General features: G+C 47.7%; 1 protein-coding gene across 2 annotated transcripts in view; it reads left to right on the top strand.

The window, feature by feature from the left end:
- Window positions 1-934: 934 nt before the first annotated feature.
- Window positions 935-26,384, top strand: part of CDC42BPB (CDC42 binding protein kinase beta) — a 96,124-nt gene continuing 70,674 nt past the window's right edge. For both annotated transcript variants that reach the window (XM_045074023.1, XM_045074019.1), the window contains exon 1: window positions 935-1,379. In XM_045074023.1, the coding sequence (XP_044929958.1) occupies window positions 1,205-1,379 (175 nt within the window). In that variant the 5' untranslated portion in view covers window positions 935-1,204. The remainder of the gene's footprint in view (window positions 1,380-26,384) is intronic.

The raw sequence follows: 26,384 nt of genomic DNA, 5'->3' as shown, positions 1-26,384 counted from the left end.
GTGGCCTCAGTGGCATCCCGTGAGCTCCAGGCGGCCCCGCTGTCCTGCCGCCAAGGGTCTGCTCGGGTGGGGGTGTCCTCCCTCACCCTCCTCACCCCGCCACCCAAATAAACCAACGATCTCACTGACGCAGCGACTGGCAAACCCGGCCTGGAGACAGCCGGCCGCTGTCCACCAAACTCCCACCCGAAAACATTTGCTTGCAGCGGGAGAGAGCTGCGCAGCGAGTCTGAAGCAGCCACTGCGGGGCACCCCGAATTCGCGAGGGGCTGGGGGGCCCCGGGGCCGCCGCTCCGCAGCTGCTGCGGCCGGTCCGGGCCTCGGGCTCCCGTGCAAGCCCGGCAGGGTCCCGCTTTCCAAGGCGGCTCCCAGCTCCGACGCGCCACCAGCGGGTCACGCCGCCGAAGCCCCCGCCCCCCGCCTCCCGGCCAGCACCGGGTTCCCTTGGGGCCCGAGGCGTGCGCGAGCACCGGCCCCGCACCCCCGGCCTGGTCTGCGAAGCGTCGCGCACGCCGCCCGGGCGCCCTTTGCGCACGCGCGGGCGCGCAATCTCGGGGGCGCACTGGCCGCGCCGCCCCGCCCCCTCCCCCCCCCCCCCGGCCTTCCCAGCATCCCGGACTCCCTACGGCAAGCGGCGAGGTCCCATCCCGCCGGGAGCCGGGAGCCGGGAGCGCAGGGGCGGGGCGGCGCGCTGAGGTCAGCGCGGCGGCGGCCGGCCCCGCGGTGGTTGGCTGCGCCCGCGCTGGCCGCGCCCTGGTTGGCTGCGGGCCGCGGGGCTGGGCCGCCGGGTCGGGGCTGGGGTCGGGGCTCGGGCGCCGGCCGGGCTTTCGCTGCGCTCGGTGCGCGCCGCTCCGGGTCGGCTGCTGGCGGCGAAGGCGGGGAGGGCGCGGCCGCGGGCGGGGCTGAAGGGCGCGCGGCGGGGCGAGGCGAGGCGAGGGCGGGCCGCGCCGGGCGGGGCGGGCGGCGGCGCCGAGGGGAGGAGACCGGCCCATGGACCCGCGGGACCCGGCGCCCCAGACGCTGCGCCGCCGGGACCGAGCCCAAGATGTCGGCCTAGGCCGGGGCGCGACGACGCGGACGGGGCGGCGACGAGGCGCCGCAGCTGCCGGGGCTCGCGGCCGCCGGGCCCCCGAGGGCTCGCCCTGACGGCCTGGCTGAGCGGGCGGCGAGCGTCCGGCGCGTGGGGAGCGGGCCGCGCGGCACCATGTCGGCCAAGGTGCGGCTCAAGAAGCTGGAGCAGCTGCTCCTGGACGGGCCGTGGCGCAACGAGAGCGCCCTGAGCGTGGAGACGCTGCTCGACGTGCTCGTCTGCCTGTACACCGAGTGCAGCCACTCGGCCCTGCGGCGCGACAAGTATGTGGCCGAGTTCCTCGACTGGGGTAAGTGCGCCCCTCGCCCGCCCGCGCCCCCGCTCCCGGCCCGCCCGCGCCCCGGCCCGCCCGCGCCCCGGCCCGCCCGCGCCCCGGCCCGCCGCCCGCTTCCCCTCGGGCCCGCGTCCCTTCGCGGCTCGCGGCCCTCCCTGCCCTCCGCGTCCGGCCGTCGCGCCCCCTCATCCTGCCCCTGGGAGCCGCCTCCTCCGTTCCCACCCCCACTCGCCCCCCGCCGCCGGCCGAGCCCGGGCCGCTGCCTAGGTCCACCCTCCCGAGTCTGGATATCATTTCCTGCAGCGCTCCCCGGGACATCCGCCCCCGCCCTCGCGCGGGGTCCGGAGTCGGCGTCGAGGCCCCCCGCCCGCCCTGCTGGCCTGTGGGGGCTGCCGCGTGTGCTTTTTACGTCCGCGCCCCCCCCGCCCCTGTCTGCGTGCGCATTTCTGGGGAGCCCGGTTCTTTCGGACCCTCCGAGGTGACGGCCTGCGGCGTCCCCTGGACGTCCAGGGCTCCGGCGCCCGTTACTGTAGCACCTCCAAGGGAGTTTTCCGGCGGAAAGCCCTGTTTTGCAGGAACAAATTGGGTTTCTTCGTAATTGCGCTGCTCTCTTGTCCTAGTGGGGGCGGCTGGACTGTCCGGATGTGGGAGTCGTTTAGAAACTTGGTTCATCTGGGCCTTGCTCTGGTTTATTCTGTAGCTCTCCAAGCATTGATCCGCTGACCTGTTTCGCTTTATGAGGACTAAAGTCTGATTAAGCCATTCGAGGATCATTAGAATCCCGGAGACAGCTACAGGTGCAGACGGAGACCCTTTCCATTCCTCTGCAGCTAACGCGGGCGTCCTGCCCAGACCCTCAGACTCACTGGGACGACTTAGTAGGAAAATGCGGTGCTTATGGTCAGGCCGACCTAAGAAAATCTTATCCTGGGGTGGTTGCGTCATTGGGCTAGGGCTGTGCAGTTGGAACCAGTGATTTCTAACCTTTGGGACTGATAAAGCTGATATTTACGCAGAGAAGCAAATGTATCCTGAGGTGAGGCCTCCTGCTCGGCCAAAATGGTAACTGGAATTTGAGATTCTGTTTGCTAATTAAAACTTAAGTTGAGAGGGTTTGTTTTTTGCTCTCTAGTGAGGTGTTTTGTAGGAGCAGCAGGAGAAAGGCAACTCAGAGCCCAGGACAGCCCTTTGTGCTTTATTTGGGTAGGGACCACTGTGCTTGGTCGTGTGCGGTGTCTGTGAAACGAGGGCCTTCTCTTTTGGGATCCTTTCCGGGATCCTTTCCGGATGTGATTCTCAACCAAATAATTAACTCAGTTTCGCAGTAGCAGAAAGCGAGGTCTTTGGTGCTTGTTGCATCTGAACCTTCTGGATATTGTATCTGCCTTTCCTTGCTGAGCATTGATGTTGAAATCCAGACGGCGCCACAGTCAGGTTCACCTTTGTGCACAGTGTGTGGGTAGGAGTGTGACCGAAACGAGAAGCGGAGGGAGGGTTGCTGTAGTGGTGAGGTGTGGCCTCTGTAGGCTGAAGTCTGACAGCCGGACACTCTGTGCCCGCCTGGTTCCTGTGTAGCCCCCTCCCTGCCAGACTGTGCCGGCTGCTCTGCGACCTGGTGGGCGTTACCGGAGCAGGCTCTTCTCAGTGTGGGCGGAGGTCTTATTTTGTGAGATTTGACCTTTCCAAATGGAAACAGAAGATGTGTGCTATAATATTTTTGAAATATTTTCGAAACTGTATTCTGGCATTTTGGAACTTATGATTACAAAGGAGTTACAGTGTCCTAACGACTCCGTTTGCGGGGAACTGTAAACCTTGACTTGCAGGGAAGAAAAATGGACTGAGGTTTAAGGGGGCATTTTAATGAAATTTTAATACTACTTCTAAATACTAGTAAAATAGGGAACAGTATTTAATCTCCTGCATGTTAGCATGTACACTTGCAACTCGCAGGGGTGCGTTACTAATGAAGATGTGTGTACGGTCATTAGGTAGTGTTCCTTAGCATGCATGTGTGTCACAACTGGAAGGTGAAGGATTGGGCCGTCGAGTGGAATTGTGGAATGTTATCAGGTGTCCTGACTTCCGAGTGGAATTACTTCTGCTCTGGAAACAGAGACGTAAGCCGGCAACCTGGGGTTGCGGTCTTTGGATTCACACTTTGTGTGGTGTTTGAAACCTCCAATGTGTGGATCCTGGCACGCAGAGGGCCAGCCTCTCCCCATCTTCCAAGTCTTGGTAGGTGTCTAATGACAAGTACATAGAAATCTTGAAACTTAATGAAGAAATACAGCTATTCAGTTCAGATTTTGAGAGTTACTGAGGAATCTTTGAGGAAATTTGGAATGTATAAGTAATAAAGGTTTTTAAGGCTTTTTATTTTAAAAAATTGTTTTATTATAACAGGGATAATGGATTTTTTATCAGTTTCAGGGGTAGAATCCAGTGATCCGTCAGTTGCATGTAACACCCAGCGGTCATTCCATCACATGCTCTCCTGAATGCCTGTCATCCCGTTACCCCCTCCCCTCCCTCGGTTTGTTCCGTATGATTAAGGGTCTCTTACGGTTTGCTTCCTCTCTGCTTTCCGTCTTATTTTACTTGTCCTTCCCTTCCCTTATGTCCCGTCTTCTTTGTTTCTTAAATTCCACATATGAGGGGCGCCTGGGGGACTCCGTGAGGTAAGCCTCTGCCTTCAGCTCAGGTCATGATCCCAGGGTCCTGGGATCGAGCCCCGATTCCGGTTCTCTGCTCAGCGGGGAGCCTGCTTCCTCCTCTCTCTCTCTCTCTGCCTCTGCCTGCCTCTCTGCCTACTTGTAATCTCTGTCTGTCAAATAAATAAATAAAATCTTCCACATATGAGTGAAAAAACATTCCACATACGAGTGAAATCATGGCATTTGTCTTTCTCTGAAGTTTTATTTTAAGTTAATTTCAGTTTTTCAGAGAGGCAGTGCGTGGGTGCAGAGGGAGAGGGAGTGGGAAAGAGAAGCTCCAGCAGGCTCCACGCCCAGTGCAGAGCCTGACCTCTCGACTCTGAGATCATGCCCGGAACGAAAATCAAGAGTCAGGCACTTAACTGACTGGGTCGCCCAGGTGCCCTCTTTTTAAGTTTTAGAAGAAGGGCTTCTGGCTCTTATTTCCTTTTTGCCATAGTAGTTGCATGGGACAAGAGTAAAGACCTTCACTGTAGGTCTTTAATTTTCCCTTGATTATGTTTATAGTTTGATTAGTTTCCTCTATGAAATCCTGGACTTCAATTTAAAGTTGGAAATACCCTGCTTTGCATCTGTATTTCTTTAAGCTGTATTTTAATGCAAATTTCATCCCATTCTAAGTAGAACACATGAAGCACTTTGAAATTTCTACAAATACAAGTAAATGAGATGAATTTGCTATCTCTTATCTTTGTTACATAAAAATACTTTTACATGCGTTAAATATTTTTTTAATGGTTTAAATATAATGGCTAGTGTTTCAGTTGGATGGAGCTGATGTTGGCAGTCCCAGCCTGTTGGCAGTGGGCGGACCACGGTGGCTCTGTGCTCCGACCCCCACACGGCCTGCCAACCAGGGGGGAAGCCTGGATCTTGCAGCTGGTGTAGGCACGCCTCTGGGACACGGACCTTAGTGTGAGTTTCCCAATCTGCAGTCCAGGGCACCCTCCTTTACCGTGCCACTTACTTCCTGTATGAGGAAGAGGATTCATCCTTTCTAGCCTTCTTGACTCTCCTCAGTCGTGATTTTTCTCCTTAGGAAGGCAGCATTACCTTCATCCACATGAATTCCCATAGCAGTTGGCGCAGGGATCCTCGGCCGAGGTGTGAGTGGGGACGACTCTACGGAACGAATTTAACACGCTCAGGCCGAGCTAGTGGGGCCGAACCTCTCAACATCCATTTTGGTTTGCTATATAACAGCTCTTCCACATGGAATGTTTGTATAACATGGGAATGACTTAAACAGATGTTTTGACTGAGATCTAAATTTGGGGGAGATATTGGGATTGCTTAATAAAAATTAAGTTGACATAATTTAGACTTGCAAGTAGCTATTTGAAATGCCTGGTGACATTGACTCCATGGCATGGGATGGGGCAGTTGAAACCATTAAACCTAACACGCCAGCCTTTACTTGTTCTCTCCTAGAACCTGGTCCGTTGACATTCGGATGTCAGAGTGAACAGCGGTGTCTCTGTGTGTGTGACACAGTGTGTGTGTTAAATCTAGACTTCCAGTAACTAAGGTTGGCATTGGAGTGAAGGGGCTTCAAACAGGATGCCACTGTGGGAGGCCCTAGAGAAGGTTGACGCTGTGTAGCAGACTGCCCGGGTGGACAGAGGCGGCCTCTGCTGCCCTTGCCCTGCCTCCGGTGCAGGGCCTGGTGCCCTTCGAAGTCTGTCTGTCTGACGTCTGTGATGCTTGGTAAACACACGAGCAAACGGGACTGTTAATTCCCAATTGTATGAAGTCTGGTGAAACTATCAAGTGCTTTTCTTAGTAAAGAGACAAAAAATATTTTTTGAGACTGATAAAGTAAAAGGATCTTGCTGGAAGAAACCAAATAGAGATTTTTTACCTTTTTTTTTAAATCCCAAAGAAGATAAAATTGAAGGAAGAAAGAAAGAGTTTGAAACTCTTTTGAAAGAGTTTGTGGGTTTTTTGTTTTTTTTTTTAAACTCATGAAAACCCTGTAATCACATCACCCTGGCTAGTCCCCATAAGATAACACCTTTTAGTCCCTGTCCCAAGTTTAAGTTTGGTTCTTAGCTTCTTGGAATGGTCCAGAATGACAGTGTGTTGGGGTTATCTTAAATTCGTGTGAAAAGCTTACACAAATGCTCTCTTAATAAGGATTTAGATCTTAGATTTGAAACCAGACGTGTTTTGAGAATCTGAACTACATACAGACTTAAACATTTACCAGAGACCACTGTTTTTTAAAGACAGATACTGACAATGAAGGTCGTGCAGCAGGATCTGAAAGATCTGTGTCGCATGGTAGGTTTTTGGTGAGTTTCATTGACTGGTAGGTAACTGATAACAAAATTGGTTTTAGATGAAAACTTTGTAAAGAGGATCAGTTAGATGATGGGAGAACTTTGGGTTTTGTTATCTTTAGGTGAGAATTAGAAAGTCAGAGAGAATTTGAGTTGGATCACGCTTCAGTCCATTTCTGTCCTTGTATTAGAGCTGCTGTGGCGACTTGTGGACCTGGCCCGAAGGTGACTCCAGATGTTCCGGGGACTGCGGTGATTTCTCCAGCCTCCACAGTCACAGAGTCCTAAGTGTGAACTCTGTTAGGAATTGGAGTGACCATGTGGTCTGCCCTCCACCCCGACCCCGCTCTCCCTTCGGTGAACCAGGCTCAGGACATTTTCCCTGATCATTTTGGACCCAGCAGCCTTCTAGTGGGGGGCTCTCTTGTTCACCGGACCGTGATCAGCATTGGTCAGCCCTGCAGGCACCTGCTTGGAAATACCCATTTTGTTGTAGCCTTTTCCTTCCGTGTCTGTCACCGCTGGCCTTGCTGAAGCCTCCAGCTCACGCACCTAAATGAATGCCTTTCTCACTTGAGGACTTAAATGCCTCTGCCAAGTTGTCCTCAGACACTGCTGTTCCTTTCATCACTCCCCTTTTAAATGCTTCATATTCTGTTGCCTTTAATCAATCAGGTAAAACTGTCCTAAAAAGACCCATCTAATCTTAGTGTTAGAAGTTGGGATTAACAGCAGTTCTGACCATACCCCAGGATTTTCTTCAAATATAATTTTACCTTTATTAAAGTAACGCATTTAGTTAGTAGCACTGGGTTTTAACTTCCATAAGCAGCCGCTTCTGACCCCACTGTTGCTGTTTGATAATCATCGGTCTCAGGATTGTGTTCAGCTGCCGGTAACACAGCCAGCTAACAGCGACTCACCCCGAATCAAGGCGACTTCTGTCTCATGTGGAATTGGGGTGTGCGGAGGGCAGGTCTAGTAAACAGCTCATTCCAGCAACTCTTTAGGGATCAGGGCCCTTTCCCGCGCTCAGTGCAGCATCTGACGGTGGCCGCCGTCCCGTCTGCATTCCAGGCGGCAGGTGGAGGACGAGGGGCCAGGTCTGGGGGCTTGTGGCTGTTCAGCAGTTCCTGCCTCAGATTCCAGGTCTCTGTGAGTCCTGTGCCGCTGACTTCCGGTGTTTCTGTTTCAGATGTTATCTGTTGACTTCTTACCCGCAGAAGGGAAGGTTACAGAACTTTCATGTACCTTCTCTGCCCACCTGCCCTCTCTCTCCCTTTTTCTAAATATGTTTTGTTTAAATTGGTAGTGTTTGTGTGTTCTCACTAGGCAAACACCTTAACTAAGGCACATAGCATGCAGTTAGTTCCCTGTCTCTACTGAGACGGAATTATTTCTGTGTTTACTAGAACGAGGTAGGCTGCTTCCCTTTAGCTTAGAAGCCAGCATACAGCTAGGTAGAGTCTGGGTGTTGTAGCTGGGACATCTCACACTGCCCCACCCAGCCTGTCACCTTCCACCCCTCAAAGCCTTTCCTTTTCCTGTTCTTATTGAGACTTTTGTGTTCTAGGCCCAGGGCTTTCTCTTTATTCCTTATGGGAATTTTTTTGGTGTCTATCTTTTGAATTCCCCTTTCTGGATTTCATGTCTTTTTCATTTAGGTACAGTGTGTCTTCTAGGATAAAGGGTTCATCAGAGATAAGTTTTTGAGACCTGCCCTGTCTGAAAATGCCTGTTCTTCCCGCACTCTTAAGTGGCAGACTGCGTGGGCACTGAGTTCTAGGTTGGAAGTAATTGTTCCTCAGGAGTTTGAAAGTGTCAGTCCGTTACTGCTCACCGTCCATGGTCCGCAGCCTCACCCCATAGTGACCCCAGGACTTTGTGGGACTTACCAGGGGACTCTCGGGGTCTTCTCTCCACCGCCAGCATTCTTGGTGGGTCTTTCTGGTGGGGACACTGAGTCCATCGCCTCTGGAAACTTTTCCATGTTGTCTCGATGATCTCATCTCGGAGTTTGCTGCTGTAGCCTTCTTGATCTATTATTCGGTTGTTGGACCTTCTGGAGTGTTCTGCTAATTCCCTTTTCCTACTTTTCCCTATTCACTTATCTGTTTCTTCTGGTTTTTCTGGAAGAGTTCCTCAATTGTATCTTCTAGTCCTTACATTGGATTTTTATTACTGCCATCATCTTTCATTACTAAGTGTTTTTGCTCTCAGCATTCCTTTTCATAAAATCCTATTTTCATTTCACGAAGGCAATGCACTTTTTTAAAAAAGATTTCATTTATTTGAGAGCAAGAGCACGTACCTGCACACAAGCTGGGGGAAGGGGCAGAGGGAGAAGCAGACTCCCCACTGAGCTGGGAGCCTGCTGGAGCCTGACATGAGGCTCTGTCCCAGGACCCCAGGATCACAACCTGAGCCTCCTGGAGCCTGACATGAGGCTCTGTCCCAGGACCCCAGGATCACAACCTGAGCCCAAGGCAGACGTTCAACTGACGGAGCCACCCAGGCTCCCTTGCAGTGTATTTTTTGTTTTTTTTTTTTAAGATTTTATTTATTTATTTGACAGAGAGAGAAATCACAAGTAGGCAGAGAGAGAGAGGGGGAAGCAGGCTCCCTGCTGAGCAGAGAGCCCGATGTGGGACTCGATCCCAGGACCCTGAGATCATGACCTGAGCCGAAGGCAGAGACTTTAACCCACTGAGCCACCCAGGTGCCCCTGAATTTATTTTTTTTTTAACTTATATGTTATTTTTAACTGGAAATGCTACTTTTTAAAATTTATTTTTTAGTTTAATTTTTTCTTAAAGTAGGCTCCACACCCCAGTGTTGGGCTTGAGCTCATGACCCTGAGATCAAGAGTTAACAGGCTTTTGTACTGAGACAGCCAGGGGCCCCTGGAAGTAGCATTTTTATTCTTCACTATTGAGAAATATTTGATTTCATAATTACTGAGAATACAGTAATCTTTTAAAAATAATTTTGCAGGGTGCCTGAGTGGTTCAGTGGTCTAAGCCTCTGCCTTCAGCTCAGGTCATGATCCCAGGGCTCTGGGATCTGGTCCCCCATCAGGCTCTCTGCTCAGCAGGGAGCCTGCTAACCCCTCTCTCTCTGCCTGCCTCTCTGCCTACCTGTGATCTCTCTCTGTCAAATAAAGAAATAAAATCTTTAAAAAAAATTTTTGCAGCTCTGTCTCAAGTGGACTTCTTTTTTAACTGCAAGTATTTGAGATCAGAGTGTTGAAAAATGTTTTAAGTGTGTTAACAAGCCACCCTTCTGATGTACCTTTAAAACTGATCTGGGAAAATGTCAGTAAAGCACTGCTTTCAAATATGTGGACTGTATTGTCTCGCAGCAAGTTGGGAAGTTACTGGGAGCGCTCTGTTCCCAGTTTCACCAGTTAACTAAGGTGTCAAGAATGGCATTTATAGGGGCACCTGGGTGGCTCAGTGGGTTAAGCCGCTGCCTTCGGCTCAGGTCATGATCTCGAGTTCCCAAGATCGAGTCCCACGTTGGGCTCTCTGCTCAGCAGGGAGCCTGCTTCCTCCTCTCTCTGCCTGCCTCTCTGCCTACTTGTGATCCCTCTCTGTCAAATAAATAAATAAAATCTTTAAAAAAAAAAAAAAACAGAATGGCATTTATATTAGACTGTCTCAGGACAAGAAATGTTTCCGAAAACGTCATCATGGCTTTATGTAACCAAAGTGATAAGTCTGGGTATATTTCCTTTTACAAATATTTGATTATTTTTTTAAAAAGCAAGGTTTGCCTTTATGGACTTTTGATAATCCTTGTGAAATAACACGTGAAGAGAGTTACTGGGACAAAAAGTGATGTTGATCAGCAAGATGAGAGAAACTTAAATTACACGACTGATTAAGTTTATTTTAGTGGAAAAGAAAGATTTCTCTGGCGTTTACAGTTACCAGATGGTTTATTTACTCTTTCTTTCTCTCTTTTTTTCCTCTCTTTCTCTCCTTGGTAGCAGAGTTATTCAGTTGTAGCTCGCACACAGTTTACCTGTTCAAATGACACGGCCCAGCAGCTTTGAATCTTTCCTGGAGTTGTGCAGCCGTCTCCACTATGGAGTCACAGACTCTCTGGTCACCTCCGAAAGAAACCTTGTACGCTTCCGCTGTCAGCCCCAAGCAGCCACTGACCTCATCATCATGTATTTGCCTCTTCTGGATGTTTCCTGTGGTCTTTGGGGCCTGGCTCCTTCCACTTAGCATCATGACTTCAAGGACGTCTCTGTATTTCATCCTTTCGGTTCCGGATCACGTGTATTGCACAGATAGTCCCCGCTGTATCTCTTCGTCAGCTGGCGGACACTTGGGTTGTCCTTCCTTCCGGCTGTTACGAAGAAGGCCGCTGTGGTCATAAATGTACCAGTTTCGGTGTGCACATACGTTTTCATTGCTCTTGGGCGTATCCCCGGGGCTGGAATTGCTGGGTCACTCAGTGACTTTATGCTTAGCATTTTGGGGAACTGCCAGATGGTTTTCCATAGCAGCTGTCCCAGTACACCTTCCCACTAACAGCATATAAGACTTCTATTTCTCCTTATCCTCACCAAGACTTGCTGTTGTCTTTTATTCTTGCCATCCTAGTGAATGGTATCTCATTTTAGTTTTGATTTACTTTTCTCTAAAGGCTACCAGTGTTGAACATCCTTTCTTGTGTTTATTGGCCATTTGTATATCTTCTCTGGAGAAATGTCTGTTCTTTTGCCCATTTTTAAATTGTGTTTTCTTTTCTTTTTTTTTTTTTTTTAAAGATTTATTTATTTATTTGACAGAGAGAGATCACAAGTAGGCAGAGAGGCAGGCAGAGAGAGAGGAGGAAGCAGGCTCCCTGCTGAGCAGAGAGCCCGATGCGGGGCTCGATCCCAGGACCCTGAGATCATGACCTGAGCCGAAGGCAGAGGCTTTAACCCACTGAGCCACCCAGGCGCCCCTAAATTGTGTTTTCTTTCTGTTGTTGAATTGTAAGGGTTCCTTACATATTCTGGGTATTAAACCTTTACCAAATGTGTGATTTGCAAATATTTTCCTCTGTACTGTGGGTTGTCATTTCACATTCTTGATGGTTTCCTTCGAAGCACAAAAGTGTTAAGTTTTGATGAAGTTTAATTAAATTTTGTTGGGGCGCCTGGGTGGCTCAGTGGGTTAAACCCCTGCTTTGGGTTCAGGTCATGATCTCAGGGTCCTGGCATCGAGCCCCACATCGGGCTCTCTGCTCAGCAGGGAGCCTGCTCCCTCCCCCCACACCGCCTACCTCTCAGCCTACTTGTGATCTTTCTCTGTCAAATAAATAAATAAAAATCTTTTTTTTTTTTTTTTAAATTTCTGGTGTCATATCTAAGAATCCATTGCCAAGGGCACCAGGGTGGCTCAGTTGCTTAAGTTCAGGTCATGATCTCAGAGAGCTGGGATTGGACCCCAGGGAGGTCTCCCTGCTTAGTGAGGAGTCTGCTTGTCTCTTCCCCTCCCCCTGCTCATGCTTTCTCTCTCTCTCTCTCAAATAAATAAGTTAATTTAAAAAAAATAAGAAAGAATCCATTGCCAAATCCAAGGTTCCAAAGATTTATATCTTTGTTTTCTTCTAAAGGTTTTATAGTTTCAGATCTTACATGTAGGTCTTTGTTCCATTTTGAGTCAATTTTTGTGTATGGTATAAGATAGGGAACCTCATTCTTTTATCTCTTTTGCATATACGTATCCTCTTACCCCTGCAGCATCTGTAGAAGACACTGTTCTTTCCCCCACTGAGCGGTCTTGTGTATGGGTTTCATTCTGGTCTCTCACTTGTGTTCTGTTGAGAGTTTTGCCAATCTTAAATGCCAGTACCAACGTTGTCTTGATTACTCTTGCTTTTTAGTAAGTTTTGAATTCAGGTAGTGTGAGTTCTCCGACTTTGTTCTTTTTCAGAATTGTTTTGGCTATTTTGAGTTTCTTGAATTTCCATATGAGTTTTAGGATCAGCTTGTCAGTTTCCAAAAAGAAGCCATCTGAGATTCGGATAGAGGTTGCATCAAATCTGTAGATGAATTTGGGGAGTATTGCCATTTTAACAATATTAAGTCTTCTGTCTATGAACATAATGTCTTTCCACTTATTTAGGTCTAAGTTGTTTTTCAAAAATATTTGGTAGTTTTCAGAGTTTAATATGTTTTTCTTTTTTTTATTGCAAAACATGTGGTATAAAATTTGTCATTATACCATTAAAAGTGTGTTTATTTGCTTACATTAATTACATTCACAAAACAGTATAAGATTTGCAATTACTAAATTATTCCTAAGGTTTTTTTAAATGCTATTGTAAATGAAATTGTTTTCTGAATCACACTTTCAGATTATTCATTGCAAATGTATACAAATAACAATTGATTTTTTTTTAAATAGTGATCCTATGTCCTGCAGAATTGCTGAACTCATTTATTAGTTCTGTTAGTTTTTAGTGGATTCCTTAGGATTTTTGTATATAAGATCATGTCCCCTGTGAATAGAGATAGTTTGGTTCTTCCTTTCTAGGCTGGATGTTCATTCTTTCTGTTGTCTAACTGCCCTGACTAGATCCTCCAGCACAGTGCACGATAGAAGTGGCAAGAGTGTGTCTTATTCCAGATCCTAGGGACAGAGAATGTGAGTCTTTCACCATTAAGTATGCTCACAGCTGTGCGTTTTCGTAGCTGTCCTTTATCAGATAGCGGAAGTTTCCTTCTTTTCCTGTCTGTTGAGTTTTTTCCTAAAAGGGTATTGAGTTTTGTCAACTACTTTTTCCGGGTCCCTTGAGATAATCATGTGGTTTTTTTTTTTTTTTAAGATTTAATTTATTTATTTGACAGAGAGAGAAATCACAAGTAGGCAGAGAGGCAGGCAGAGAGAGAGGGGAGCAGGCTCCCCGCTGAGCAGAGAGCCTAATGTGGGGCTCGATCCCAGGACCCTGAGATCATGACCTGAGCCAAAGGCAGAGGCTTGACCCAATGAGCCACCCAAGCGCCCCAATCATGTTGCTTTTGTTTTTCAGTCTGTTGATTCTGTTATATGGCATTAATTATTGTATGTTGAACCAACTTTGAGTTCCTGGGATAAATCCCACTTGGTCATGGTGTACAATTCTTCTGTGTTGGCTGGATTTGGTTTGCTAGTACTTTGTTGTGGATTTTTATATTAATATTTGTAAGAGATACTGGTGTTGTGTTTTTTTCTTTCCTTAAATGTCTGTCTTTGGTTTTGATATCAGGGTTAATACTGGTCTTACAAAATGAGTTAGAAGGTGTTTTCTCTCCCTTTTTTTTCCTTTTGAGAGTTTGTAAAAATTTTGTATTCTTTAAATGTTTGATTTTGAAGAACTGCCAGATTCTCAGTTCACCTGGGAAACTATCTGGACTTTTCTTTGGTTAGTTTTTGGATTACTAATTCAACCCCTGTACTTATTGGACATTTATTCACATTTTCTCTTTCTTCTTGAATCAGTTTGGTAATTTTTATCTTTTTAAAGAATTTGTCCATTAAAGGGCGCCTGGGTGGCTCAGTGGGTTAAGCCGCTGCCTTCGGCTCAGGTCATGATCTCAGGGTCCTGGGATTGAGTCCCGCATAGGGCTCTCTGCTCAGCAGGGAGCCTGCTTCCTCCTCTCTCTCTCTGCCTGCCTCTCTGCCTACTTGTGATCTCTCTCTGTCAAATAAATAAATAAAATCTTTAAAAAAAGAAAAAAGAATTTGTCCATTAAAAAAAAAAGAATTTGTCCATTTCATCTAGATTAATTTTTTGGCATAGAGTCTGTTCATAGTTTTTCTTAATCCTTTTATTTCTGTAAGCTCTGTGGGAATGTCTCCTCTTTCATTTCAGTTTTAACAATTTGAGTCTCCTCTTTTTTTTTTTTTTTTTTTTTTTTTTTTTTTTGTCCCCTTGGCCAACCTTAAAAATGGGTTGTCGTAAAATGGCACGTTCTATGTTTTACCACAGTAAAAAAGTAACTGCAAGTGAAAGTCCCTGATCTCCATCTATGCTGTCAACAACTGCTGTTTGTTTTTTCGGCTCACTGTACGGTGTTTGTGTGTCTGTGTTCGCTCTGCACGGACGTCTGCGGTGGCTGGTTTTGGGGCTGTTAATGAAGAGTTCTAACATAAATTGGTTTGGTTTTAAAATTTTTTAAAAAAAATTCTCCAGAGAGACTTTCTTTGACTGCAGTGGGTCTACCATATCATTGTTGGTTTTCTTTAAGAATTCCTTTCTAGATGTTTCTTGAATTACTCTCCAATAACTCTTAGTAGTTGTGGGGATGGTCGTGGATGGTCAAAGTTACAGTTCTCTGTGATTTGGGATTGCCCCATGTACTGAGTATTAAATAATATCAGAACATAAATCACAAAACTTGTAGTAGGCCAGTGCTATTTTTATTTTAAATAGTTTTAAAATTATAAAAATAACAATGTGGTCTAATAACTTAAAACAATGCAGAAAGGTATGCCTTAGAAAGTGAAAGTCTTTTTCCCAGTAATTGTATGTAACTTTTTATTTCTTTTTTAATTTTAGAACATACTGTAGACTTCTCATTAAAATTGAATATTAATTTGAAAGGCTTCTAAATATAAAAATATATTCTTATTCATAGTTTTAAAATTTTCATGAGAAGTTTATGTTGAAATATGGTTATTGCATGTATCAAGAGGGCTGTAATTTTTGCCTTTGATAAACTTTTAATTTTTTATTGTTATGCATATGTATATCGACATACATAATGCTAGTGAATCATTCATGCATTCTCAGGTGGGCACACTTAGCCATGGCATTGTTTTTCTCAAACTGCACAGTTGAGCCTCTTGTATTCTGTTTTGTTTATTAATTTTTTTTTTGTCTTCACAAGTATTTTTTTTTTAATTTTATTATTTTTTTATAAACATATATTTTTATCCCCAGGGGTACAGGTCTGTGAATCGCCAGGTTTGCACACTTCACAGCACTCACCAAAGCACATACCCTCCCCAATGCCCATAACCCCACTCCCCTTCTCCCAACCCCCTCCCCCCAGCAACCCTCAGTTTGTTTTGTGAGATTAAGAGTCTCTTATGGTTTGTCTCCTCCCAATCCCATCTTGTTTCATTGATTCTTCTACACCCACTTAAGCCCCCATGTTGCATCACCACTTCCTCTTATCAGGGAGATCATATGATAGTTGTCTTTCTCTGCTTGACTTATTTCGCTAAGCATGATACGCTCTAGTTCCATCCATGTTGTGGCAAATGGCAAGATTTCGTTTCTTTTGATGGCTGCATAGTATTCCATTGTGTATATATACCACATCTTCTTGATCCATTCATCTGTTGATGGACATCTAGGTTCTTTCCATAGTTTGGCTATTGTGGACATTGCTGCTATAAACATTCGGGTGCACGTGCCCCTTTGGATCACACTTAACTGACTGAGCCATCCAGGTGCCCCTCACTGAAGTATTTTTAATTAAGGCAAGAATATTGCCTTTTTAGACCTAGTGCTGTCGCACACGTAATAGACTCAGTATGGCCTGAGCGTACGGCTGGCGTGTGCTGGGAGACCGAGAAGCTCGTGAGCCTGGCTTTGCTGTGACACTTGGGTTACTGTGAGTCTGGAAGCGAACCTGCGGTGTCTCCGAGGCCCGCCTGGGATTCTGTAACTTGTCTTCACTGTGAACCCCAGTTGTGTGACTGTCCCGGACAGAATGGACCTGTCTTGTCCCTTGAGTAGGAGAATCCTCCAGATGTCAGCACCGAAGAGTCCCCTGTAATTTCTTTCTCACTTTCTGTGCTGCTCCTGGGTCCTGTCCAGCCGCCACGGTTTCTTATCCTCATATCACTAGTCTGTGGATTCTGGGGGGGTTTTTTTTTTGGTGATTTGCTAGAGTCTTTTCACAGTGAGGAGAGGATATATATGTTACATAAATACAGATATGTGTGTGTATGTAACATTTTTCCCCTTGTAGAAATCAAGGGTAGTAATCTTTCCAAGCCACTGAATGTCTAAAAATGCCGTACTGTCCCTCTCTGTCTTGGTAGTTTGCTTGACGGAGTGTGATTTCCAGGTTCACGGTGTCTCCCTCCTGAAGTTTCTGCTTCGTGATCATGGTGAGGTGATGGATGGTGGATACTCATGAGAGTGTTTTAACATTTTCTTCGATTTATCTGCTTCTTTTGGGACTAGTTCTTTGTTCACCTTGGAAGTTTTCCTTCCAGTGATTTTTCCTTCAAATACAGGTACTCCTTGGATTTCCACTTGTCACGGATTACTTGGGAAGTTGCTAAAATAATATACAATTACTAGTCCCTAATGAATGGTGATATTTTCGAGTATTGCCAGATGCTTTCATTGAACATATTTTTTATTTTTTCTTCTTCGGTAGCATTTTCATCACAATTGGTTTGTAATATCCATAAAACTTCATTTACTACTAAGACTAGAAACTTGAAAAATCTGTGTCATTCCCAGTTACTGTCATTGCATACCACCCGTGTCTGGTTTCTTATGGGTTATTTTTCCTGCTCTAGTAATTCCTGTTGATTGTACTGTACATCTGGCGATGCATAAAATACTGCATTTATCATCTAAGAAAAATATTTTCCAGTAATGAACCTTACTGGTAAAATAAAGATTGGCATGGAGAAGTGTAACTCGTTCACTTTTCACGAAGCGTTCCCTGGCTCCTAAGTTCAAGGGGCGCCTGTGGGTGAGCACTTCGCAGTAGAAGGATCTCAGCAGGCCGAGGTGCAGCTGTGCCAGCGTGTGTACGTCTGTGACGCGGAGTACTGAAACCATTAGTCACGTCAGCTCGGCAGAGTGTGTACAGGTTTTTTAGCCGCTCGTAAAACTGTTTTATGACCAGAAGGAAGGCTGGCAGTAAACCAGACTGCGTCCCACCAAACTGGGCGTGTAGCTCATGTTTGCGTCTGGATGTGCTGCCGGTGAGGAAGACTCCCGAGTCCTTGCAGCGGCCGCTGGTGCTGGTTTGCAGTCAGTCTTTCTGGTTTTGAGTGTGTACAGTGTGTACAGTGCCCAGTGTGTACAAGGAGACCCGTTTTCAAAGCTGTCTAGCCCGGCATCCCACGTCCCGCCTTCAGCTGTCCTCTGTTTAGGTCAGAAATAGCGATGACCCCCGGTATGAAAAAGTCATTTCTGTTTTGGAGTGGCTTGAATTTTTCATGTGTTGATATTCTTTATTTTCATAAGTAGTATTAATAAAAATGGTAGCAATTGGAAATATTTCCCATTGCAAATTTAGATCTCTTTTATTGTAGGACATTTCAGATAGTAAGAAGCAGGGAGTGGAATGACGCCCATATTCGACTGTTGTCAGATCGCGGCCGCTCTCTTTCTTCTTATCCCACTCTTCTCCAAAAAGGATTATTTTGAGGCAAATCCAAGACATTTGTGGTCTCATTTGTAAATATTTCAGTATACAGTTTAAGAAGGTAAGGGCTTTCTTTAAAAACACAGTGGTAGGGGGCATCTGGGTGGCTCAGTGGGCTAAGCCTCTGCCTTCGGCTCAGGTCATGATCTCAGGGTCCTGGGATCCAGCCCCGTATCGGGCTCCCGGCTCAGCGGAAATCCTTCTCCCTCTCCCTCTGCCGATCCTTTTGCTTTGTGCTTTCTTACTCTCAGATAAATAAGTACAATGTCTAAAAGTCATAATAAGGGGCGCCTGGGTGGCTCAGTCGGTTAAGCTGCTGCCTTCAGCTCAGGTCATGATCCCAGAGTCCTGGGATCAAGGCCCCCATCGGGCTCCTTGCTTAGCAGGGAGCCTGCTTCTCTCTCTGCCTCTGCCTACCACTCTGCCTGCATGTGCTCTCTCTGGCTTCCTGACAAATAAATAAATAAAATCTTAATAATAGTAATAGTATATTTTTTAAAAACATAGCTGTAGTGACATTATGATACTGAAAACCCAAAAGCAATAAATAAATAAAATCTTTTTAAAAAATGAAAGCATAATCAGAAACTCTGTCATGGTATGGATTTCCTTTTGGTTGCTGTTTTCAGTCGGTTTGGTCCGTAGGAGCACGAAGTCTGCACACAGCATTTGTACGTGCACCTCCTGCATCTCTTGACCTACAGGCTCCCTCCCCCACACCCCCGCACCCCCCACCTCTCCAGGCCCCCCATTTTCAGTTCTTCTGTTGAAGAAACCAGGCCCTTTGCCCCATCCTGCTTGTGCCGTTTTAACTTCTTTTTAGTGTTTTCTTAGCGAGACAAATAAGGCTGGTGGCAAGTCATTCCTCACTGTTGATCTAGTATATTTTGTGGGAAAGAGTTATTTGGGGGTTACCAATTGTTGTAAAAAATGAGATATTTCCTTTATTTGAAATGTTTTTGTTGTTGTGGGTGTGTGCACGCGTTTTTACTGTTAGGAGGTGTGTTTTTCCTCAGTGGCTGACTTGGCTTGAGATCCTGAGGGTGGGCCCGGTGTGGGGTCAGCCGTGCCCGAGGTCTGTGGTTAACGTTCCAGGCGGGGATGGGGGATGGCGGCGTTTACTGCCTACCTTCTCCGTGGTCTTGTGACCGGCTGTCTCTCCAGCGTGGGCCTGGGGACCCGCCTTTCCTCCCCGAGCCCACAAGTCTGATTCACCTCCCCCATGGTTTCCCCCAGGGCATCATCTTGAACCCGGAGAACATTTAAAGAGTTGATTAATGTTTAGCTAAAACCCTTCCCTCCTCCTCATTACTTTCTGTTGGCTTGTTCAGCTTTTCCCTATCAGCTTCTTAGCACTCTGTATTAGGGAAATTAACCCCCTTTTTATATGTGTTTTTGTCTCTTGTCAACATTGGTGGTATTTTGTTCTGAGTTTATGACCGTAGTTGAAATCCAAGTTGAAATCCGCGGTGCGGGCTCTGAGCTCTGAGGTGCGGCCCTCCTTTCGGGCGGCTGTCCCCCCTTCCTGTGCGGGCTGTCGCTCCCTCCCCCGTCCTGTGCCTGGTGGTCCCCCCCTTCCTGTTCTGCATGTCCGTCCCCTCCCCCCCACTTTCTGGCCTGGATGGTGGGTAGGGAGTCTGTCGCCAGCTTCCAGGAGCCGGAGAGACAGGGGAGATAACTGCGTGGCCCGAGGTTGTGAAGCGGGACCTTTGGTTTTCGTTGTGTCCGGATGTGTGAGCAGTCATGGGAGCACGAGGCTCCCTCCCTCGCTCGGGTTGCCAGGTGCCCGGTAGGGCAGAGGTCCACACAGGCCCCAGGGGCAGGGAGAGGCCAGAGGCCCAGCCCCGGTGACTCAGGGCACGACAGGGTGTGTGGAGGAGGCCTCAGCGGATGCTAGGTGGGGGTCGGAGGGAGTGAGGGGCCTGAACCGGCACTGGAAGCCTTTTGGGCTGGTCGTCGAGCTGACCAAAAGTTAGGTGTCCTCATCCGCGTCTGTGCCTGAGGCTGTGCTCTCTGGTGCCTGCAGGTTCCCACTTGGTTCCTGTAACCCAGCTCGGGAAGGTCGGGGGCGGGGGGGGGGGGGCGTCCTGCCAGGGAGGCCAGGGGCAAGGCTGTGCTTTTGAAGCGTTGGCTGGGAGGCAGCGGCGGCGGCCGCGCGAGCGAGAAGGCCAGGCGGAGCTGAGTGCCGGTGTGTGTAGATCCTCAGTTCACTCAGAAGCGCCAGAGATTCTGGAAAAGTGTGGGTTTTTGGTGATCAGATGTTGTAATAGAATTCATTTTTACCGAAGGACTGGTTTAAGGAGAAAGCACTTTTGACAGACCTTCTAGCATGCAGATACAGCCTGCGCAAAGCTGCAGGTCTTTTTCTGAAGTTAAACATTTGTCAGCCTTCCAATAAAATTCTGTTGATTTAAGGAAAACACCTGTCATTTGCCATCTCCTTAGTGTGTCCGTCTCTAGCCACCCACTGGGAAGAGGACCAGCTTGCCAATGGCTAGATGAAGCCAGAGTAATGGTTTAAAAAGTCTTAGATAAATTCAGCTTCCTTACTCCCTGTTAATCAACCTATTTTCACGACAGTGAGTTGTTAAGGAGAAAAGATTCAGGAGGACATGTACCTTTTTTCTCTCCTAAGTGTCTCGGTTATTTTCCTTTGTGGGTTTTTTTTTTTTTTAAATGCTGTCGTTTTTATATTACTGAAAAACTATCAATCACAGAGGGTTTATTTTCTTAAAAACGTACCTTACAAGTGTGTAGGTTCAGTTGGATAATAGGACGTACCATTTAATGTGGACAGTGGACAGATTTAATCGTTGACCTTGAATCGATGCATATTTCAAATGAGTGAAACTTTTTATCACATCTAAAATATTACTGCTGCTCAAACAATTTTTAAAAGCCTCTTCTTAGGAGAAAGAAAACTAGATCCTTTCCCATGTTTAGAAGCGTCCTAATAAGGCACTGTCTCCACCTTAGCCCTGGCAGGCCCCAGAGGTGGTTGAGGCTGGTGGAAGCGGCCTAGCCCTGAAGCTGTTAGGGGGCGAGGCCGGCTGGCCTGGCGGAGGAGGGGGAGTGGATCTCGGGAGGGCAGCCTGCTCGGCTGCTTCCTGGGGTCAGAAACATCAGACACCTGCTGGCGTGGCTGCGAGGGCTGCCCTTTTGAATCTTCCTTTCCTGCTTGCTTTCCCGTCTGGCTGCTGGGGCTGCAGGCTAGCATCCCTTTGTAGCCTCGGGTGTTTGGCAGAGGACTGGGTTCTAGAAGATTCTTGTGATTTTTGTAGAAATGGTTTTATGCCTCGCGGAGATGTGTATTCCTCATGCAGAAGGATAGAGCTCGTCACAAAATGAAATGAAAGCCGGAATGGATTTTAGGTGAAGGGGGCATCACCCATAAGACCCTTCTTCCCCTGCTTTCCCACCACAGTGTTCCTAGTGTACTGACCATCCAGTGCAGAGAGAGTGTGAAACTGGACTCAGGTCCCTAAATACTTAGCTCTGGGCAGTTATCATGCACATTGATGAAGCTGGGTTTTGTATGGAAGTGGGTTTGGTTTTTTTTTTTTTTTTTTTACTTTTTTAAAGATTTTATTCATTTGACAGAGAATACAAGCAGGGGGAGCTACAGGCAGAGGGAGAGGGAGGAGCAGGCTCCCAGGGAGCAAGGAGCCTGACATGGGGCTGGATCCCACCACCAGAGCCGAAGGCAGACGCTTCACTGACTGAGCCACCCAGGAGCTCTGTGTGGAAGGTTTAAATAGGATTCTGCTGGTCTCAGGATGTGTGCTAGAGTAGTGTTTTGTATCTCTGGCATTAATTTGTTTTTCTAGTATTTTACAGTTGAGTGAGTTAAATAACAGTCCTTTTATTCGAGAATCCGTGCACTTGTGTTCAGATCAAAGGTGCTCCGTGTGTGAAGGTCCTGAGCGAGCAGGGCCGTGAAGGGCTGAGACCACACCGAAGAGGGCGGTCGGCGATGTCAGGGGCTCCTACTCTGTGTCCTGCGGGCCTGGCAGGGAGGAGCCCCGTGCCCAGTGCTGCTGGAAAGCGAGATGAAGATGGTGGAGAGCACTGGAGTGCTGGTTTCCGGCTCAGGCGACCAGGCAGGGAAGGCTGCAGGGGAGCGCCAGAGGTGTGGGATGAGGGAGCAGGTGCTGTGTGCCCCGGTGAGGAGCACGGGGTGGGGCGGGGGAGCCGGGAGTCTTCTGTGCTGAGCAGGTGATCACGACGCGGTCAGGGCGGCCCTGTGCCTCCTCGGTGTTTGTGTCCACGGTCTCACGTAACCTCCCAGTAACCCTCAGCCCCGCTTGCCCCGGGTTTACCGCAGAGGAGTCTGGAGCTCAGGTGCGGTAGCTCGTGGTACCAGTGGGGTGGCCGCGTCCAGCTCGGGTCTGCTCTCAGCCGGTGTGTTCGCTGCTTCTCTCCGTTATTTATTCCAATATTCCTAGTACCTTCTGGATAACCGAATGAATCACGGACCCTCGCGGGCTCCGTGCGGCCCCTTGCCCACAGCGTGGAGCCCCTTCTTCCAGGAGTAAGCACCTTTGTGACCCATATAGATTAGTTATGCCTCCTTTTCACGTTTATTATTTTTTAAGTGTATGATGAAGTGATCTTAATGTCACAGAATTGTACAGTTACCTCTGCCCAGTTCTAGGACATTTTTGCCACCCCTAAAAGAAACCCTGTGCCCATTAGTGGTTGCCCTCTCCCCTCCCCCCACCTCTGGCCTCCTGCTCTGTCTCTGTGGATTTGCCTGTTCTGGACATTTCCTATAAAAGGACGGATCCGATATGACTGGCTCCTTCCCTTACAGTGTTTGTAAGCCTCATCCGCGTGGTGGGAGCACATCTTCCTTTTATGACTGAAGAATGCGCCGTCGTGTAGATAGACAACATTTTGTGCATCCGTGCGTCAGGTGATGGACCGGGGGTCGTGGCTTGTCTTTGGCTACTCTGGTGATGCCGTAAATATTTGTGTACAGGGTCTTCATGGACATAATGGAATTGCTGAGTTTTGGGGTGACTCCATGTCTAGCATTTTGAGGAGTGACTGGACTGTTTTCCAAAGTGCCTCCCTCGTTGTCCAGCGCTGCTCGCAGTGTGTGAGGGCCCCCGGTTCCCCGTCACCTCGCCAGCGCTTCTTACGATTATTCTTTTTTCATTCTAACCATCCTGACGTGTGTGAAGTGGCAGCGCACTGTGGTTTCGATGTGCAATTCCCTGATGCTGAGCGCTCTCCTGTCTGTCGGCCACCCATGTGTCTTCTTCAGAGAAATGTCTGCTCACATCCTTTGGCTATTTTTAAATTAGATTATTAAAAAATAAAATAAACGGATGATTTGTCATGACCTGAGCCGAAGTCAATCGAACGGTTAACTGACTGAGCTACCCAGGTGCCCTGGTTTGCCTTATTAGTGAGTTGTACATGGAGGGGCTGGATGGCTCAGTTAAGTGTCTGCCTTCAGCTCAAGTCATGATCTCGGGTCCTGGGATCACTGGGCTCCCCACTTGGCGGGACGTCTGTTTGTCCCTCTTCTCGCGTTGCCCCTCCTTCTCCTTGTGGTTACACGTGTGTGTGCGCGCTCTCAAATAAGTCTTAACAAATAAAAAGCAGGTATTAATGATTTATGTTTTGGTATATTTTGGATATATCAGTATTTTGGTATATTTTGGATACAAGTTCCTTATCAGGTATATGAATTTGTGCCTAATTGCAGATTTGCACGTATTTTCTCCATTCTGTAGTTTGTCATTTCTTTTTCATTGGTGTCATTGGAAGTCCAAATATTTTTAGTTTTGATGAAGTCCAGTTTATTTTTAAAAATTATTCTTGCTTATGTTTTTGGTTTCGTATTTAAAAAACTGTTGCCTAATCCAGGGTCACAAAGATTTTTACCTACTCTTTCTTCTAAGAGTTTTATAGTTTTAGCTCTTTTAGGTCTTTGATTTTTTTTTTTAAGTATTTTATTTATTTCACTGAGAGCACAAGCAGGGGGACCAGCAGGCAGAGGGAGAAGCAGGCTCCCCACTGCGCAGGGAGCTGGATTCGGGACTTGATCCCAGGACCCAGATCATGACCTGAGCTGAAGGCAGATGCTCAATTGACTGAGCCACCCAGGTGCCCCAGGTCTTTGATCGTTTCTGAGTTACTTTTTATATTTGGTGTGAGGTAGGGGCTCCTATTTATTCTTTTGGGTATGGGTGGTCGGTTGTCTTAACACTGACAGGCCTTCCTTCCTCGTTGCGCTCTCCTGGAGCTGTCTGTTTCTGAACTTCAGACGGTGGAATCACGCGTCATACTCTGCCCTTGGGATTAATCAGTGTTGTACGTGGCGGTGGTTCGTTCTTCTGATGAGTGGTGTGCCGCTGCACAAACGCTGCACGTCCTGCGTGCGCTCTCCTGTTAGTGTGCGTTTGCGTGGTTACGGGATTGTGACGACTTGACAAAAGCTGCCGAACACTCTCATGTCTTTGGTAGACGTGGCTGGGGCGTCTGGGTGCACTTACGTTTTAGGAGATACAAACACGAGTAGGGTGTTGAAGAATCTGTTTAGAGGAGCATGAAAGAATTGCTTTTGTTCCAGATTTTAAAGAATTTGGGCGATACACTTCCTGTAACCTAAACAGTCCTGGCTTCCACTGACTCTTGGTTCTGCAGAAGGTGACTGATCACGAAAGCAGAAGCCCCTGTGATTGTCCTGTGCGGAGCGCAGCCCACGCCGCTGCATATTTGCAGCAGGGGCATCCGCAGAAACTGCCATTGCGCTCGGCCAACCGAATGAGCAACAGGAAAAACAAGGGCGGTTAGATTTTCCTCTCATTCTAAAATTGGAAGTTTTTAATGTTAAGGAAATATAAATAATTTATATATTGTGAGAAATAAAGAAAAAAGAATTAAAATACCAGCCACTTATATGAACGTGAACTTTGTGTTCTCTTAGTTTACTTATCTGTCAAAAGCAGGTATGGTAATCTCTGTCCTGCAGGGTTTAGAGATTGTTTTGTGACATCCCTGACCCGTATAAAGACCTTTGGAAGGTGGTAGCTGCTGTTAGCAATGGGGTGGATTTACTATTTTATCAGACATTGGGGGTGGAAGCAAGAAGACAGATACAGATGTCAGGTATTCGGCCAGGTCCTGCCTTCTCACGCTTCTTAAACAGGACTGCAGCCTAAACTGAACGATTGTAACAGAAGTAACAGAAGGTTGGTGGATATTATTTGGTTGTTGAAAGTTCCTCCAAATTACTGATTACTGAAATTCAGTCACCTTTTTTTTCATGTGTTGATCTGCCGATGGAGGCTTTGCAGACTTCCCACCTTCTGAGTTTACTTTCTCCTGCTCCCTTCTCCGGTGCAGGCCGACCGGACAGTCGGAGCCGGGGGAGCCGGTTCAGACTCCCTCTGCCCCAGGGCTGCAGCCTTGGGCACAGAGGCATTGTGACACGCAGCATCCTGGGAGGAAGAGAGGCAGACAGTCCCCGGCCTTGCTGTCATCCTGCCATGCTTCCTGCCCCCTGGTCACACTGCCCAGTGTACAGGAGGCATGTCGTGTCTGTTCAGGACGGCTCTGGCTTCGTGCTGGGCAGGGCGAGGAGGCCATCCTTGACTTGCCTGTCCTGCCGCCGGAGACGGTTTCCCACGGTCCTCCTGAGGGTGGGCTAAGCACTCCCAGGGTGGCCTGGTCTTCGTGCTGGGTATGCGGGCTCTTCCCCAGCTGACCTGGGGGCACCCTTTGTAGCCAGAGGATGCCGGGCACTGTGTGCTGGTGGCCTGCGTTTTGTCTTTAACTACATAGAATGTTTATTAAAGGTAAGCTGTGTCCCTTACTGGGATTCCTGGTTATCTAGTTAACACAGTAAGACTTGGAATTACAAAACCACTCGAGGGCGGGCGTGATACTGTATTGCTGGACGAGAAGGCCGCACTCTGATTGCTAGTCTCTGACATCCCTCCGTGTGGTGCGAATCTGTGTTGTGGAATCTGTGTGCAATCCAAAGAAAGAAAAATGTGTGTGTGTGTGTGTGTGTGTGTGTGTGTGTGTAATCCCAGCAGTTGAGTCCATAAAGCAATATGTGTTCATAAATAATTTTATCAAAATAAAACCTTTTTACTCACAATTCAGTGGAGAAGGATCAGGAAAAGCTAAAGAAAAGCCAGTGAGTAATATTACTTTCTACCCAAAAAACCCAAAACAAAATACCAAGAGCTGGTGTGGCCCTTGTGTTTGGAGCTTGATGCAGGCCCAGCCCAGCAGACACCACCAGGGTCCGGGCAACGCCACAGAAACACTGCACGGAAGGGGCTGTGTTCCGTGGGTCGCTTCCTGAAGCTCAGACGTGGGTTGGGAAGCCTGGAGTTGGGGCTCAGTGGTGGCATCTGCGCTGGAGGAGATGAACTTTTTGCTTATCAGACTGTGGCGTCTGTCACAGAGCCTTCCCGTCCTGGCCCCCACTTGCTTAGGTCAGTTGGTCAGAGGGACATGAGCTTGGTTTTGGAACGGATCGCCTTTAACCTCTGTTCAGGATGCATGGGTTTCGTTCTCGTGTTCACAAAAACATTTGGTGGAAAGGACTTCAGGCCTCTAATGAGCTCTTTGTTCAGCAGCAGAGCTCTTCAGAGGGATCTGCTCT

Source organism: Mustela putorius, unplaced genomic scaffold, assembly GCF_011764305.1.
Source record: "Mustela putorius furo isolate JIRA1106 unplaced genomic scaffold, ASM1176430v1.1 tig00000129_pilon_pilon_pilon, whole genome shotgun sequence".
Lineage (NCBI taxonomy): Eukaryota > Metazoa > Chordata > Mammalia > Carnivora > Mustelidae > Mustela > Mustela putorius.
This window is presented reverse-complemented; position numbering and strand designations above follow the sequence as displayed.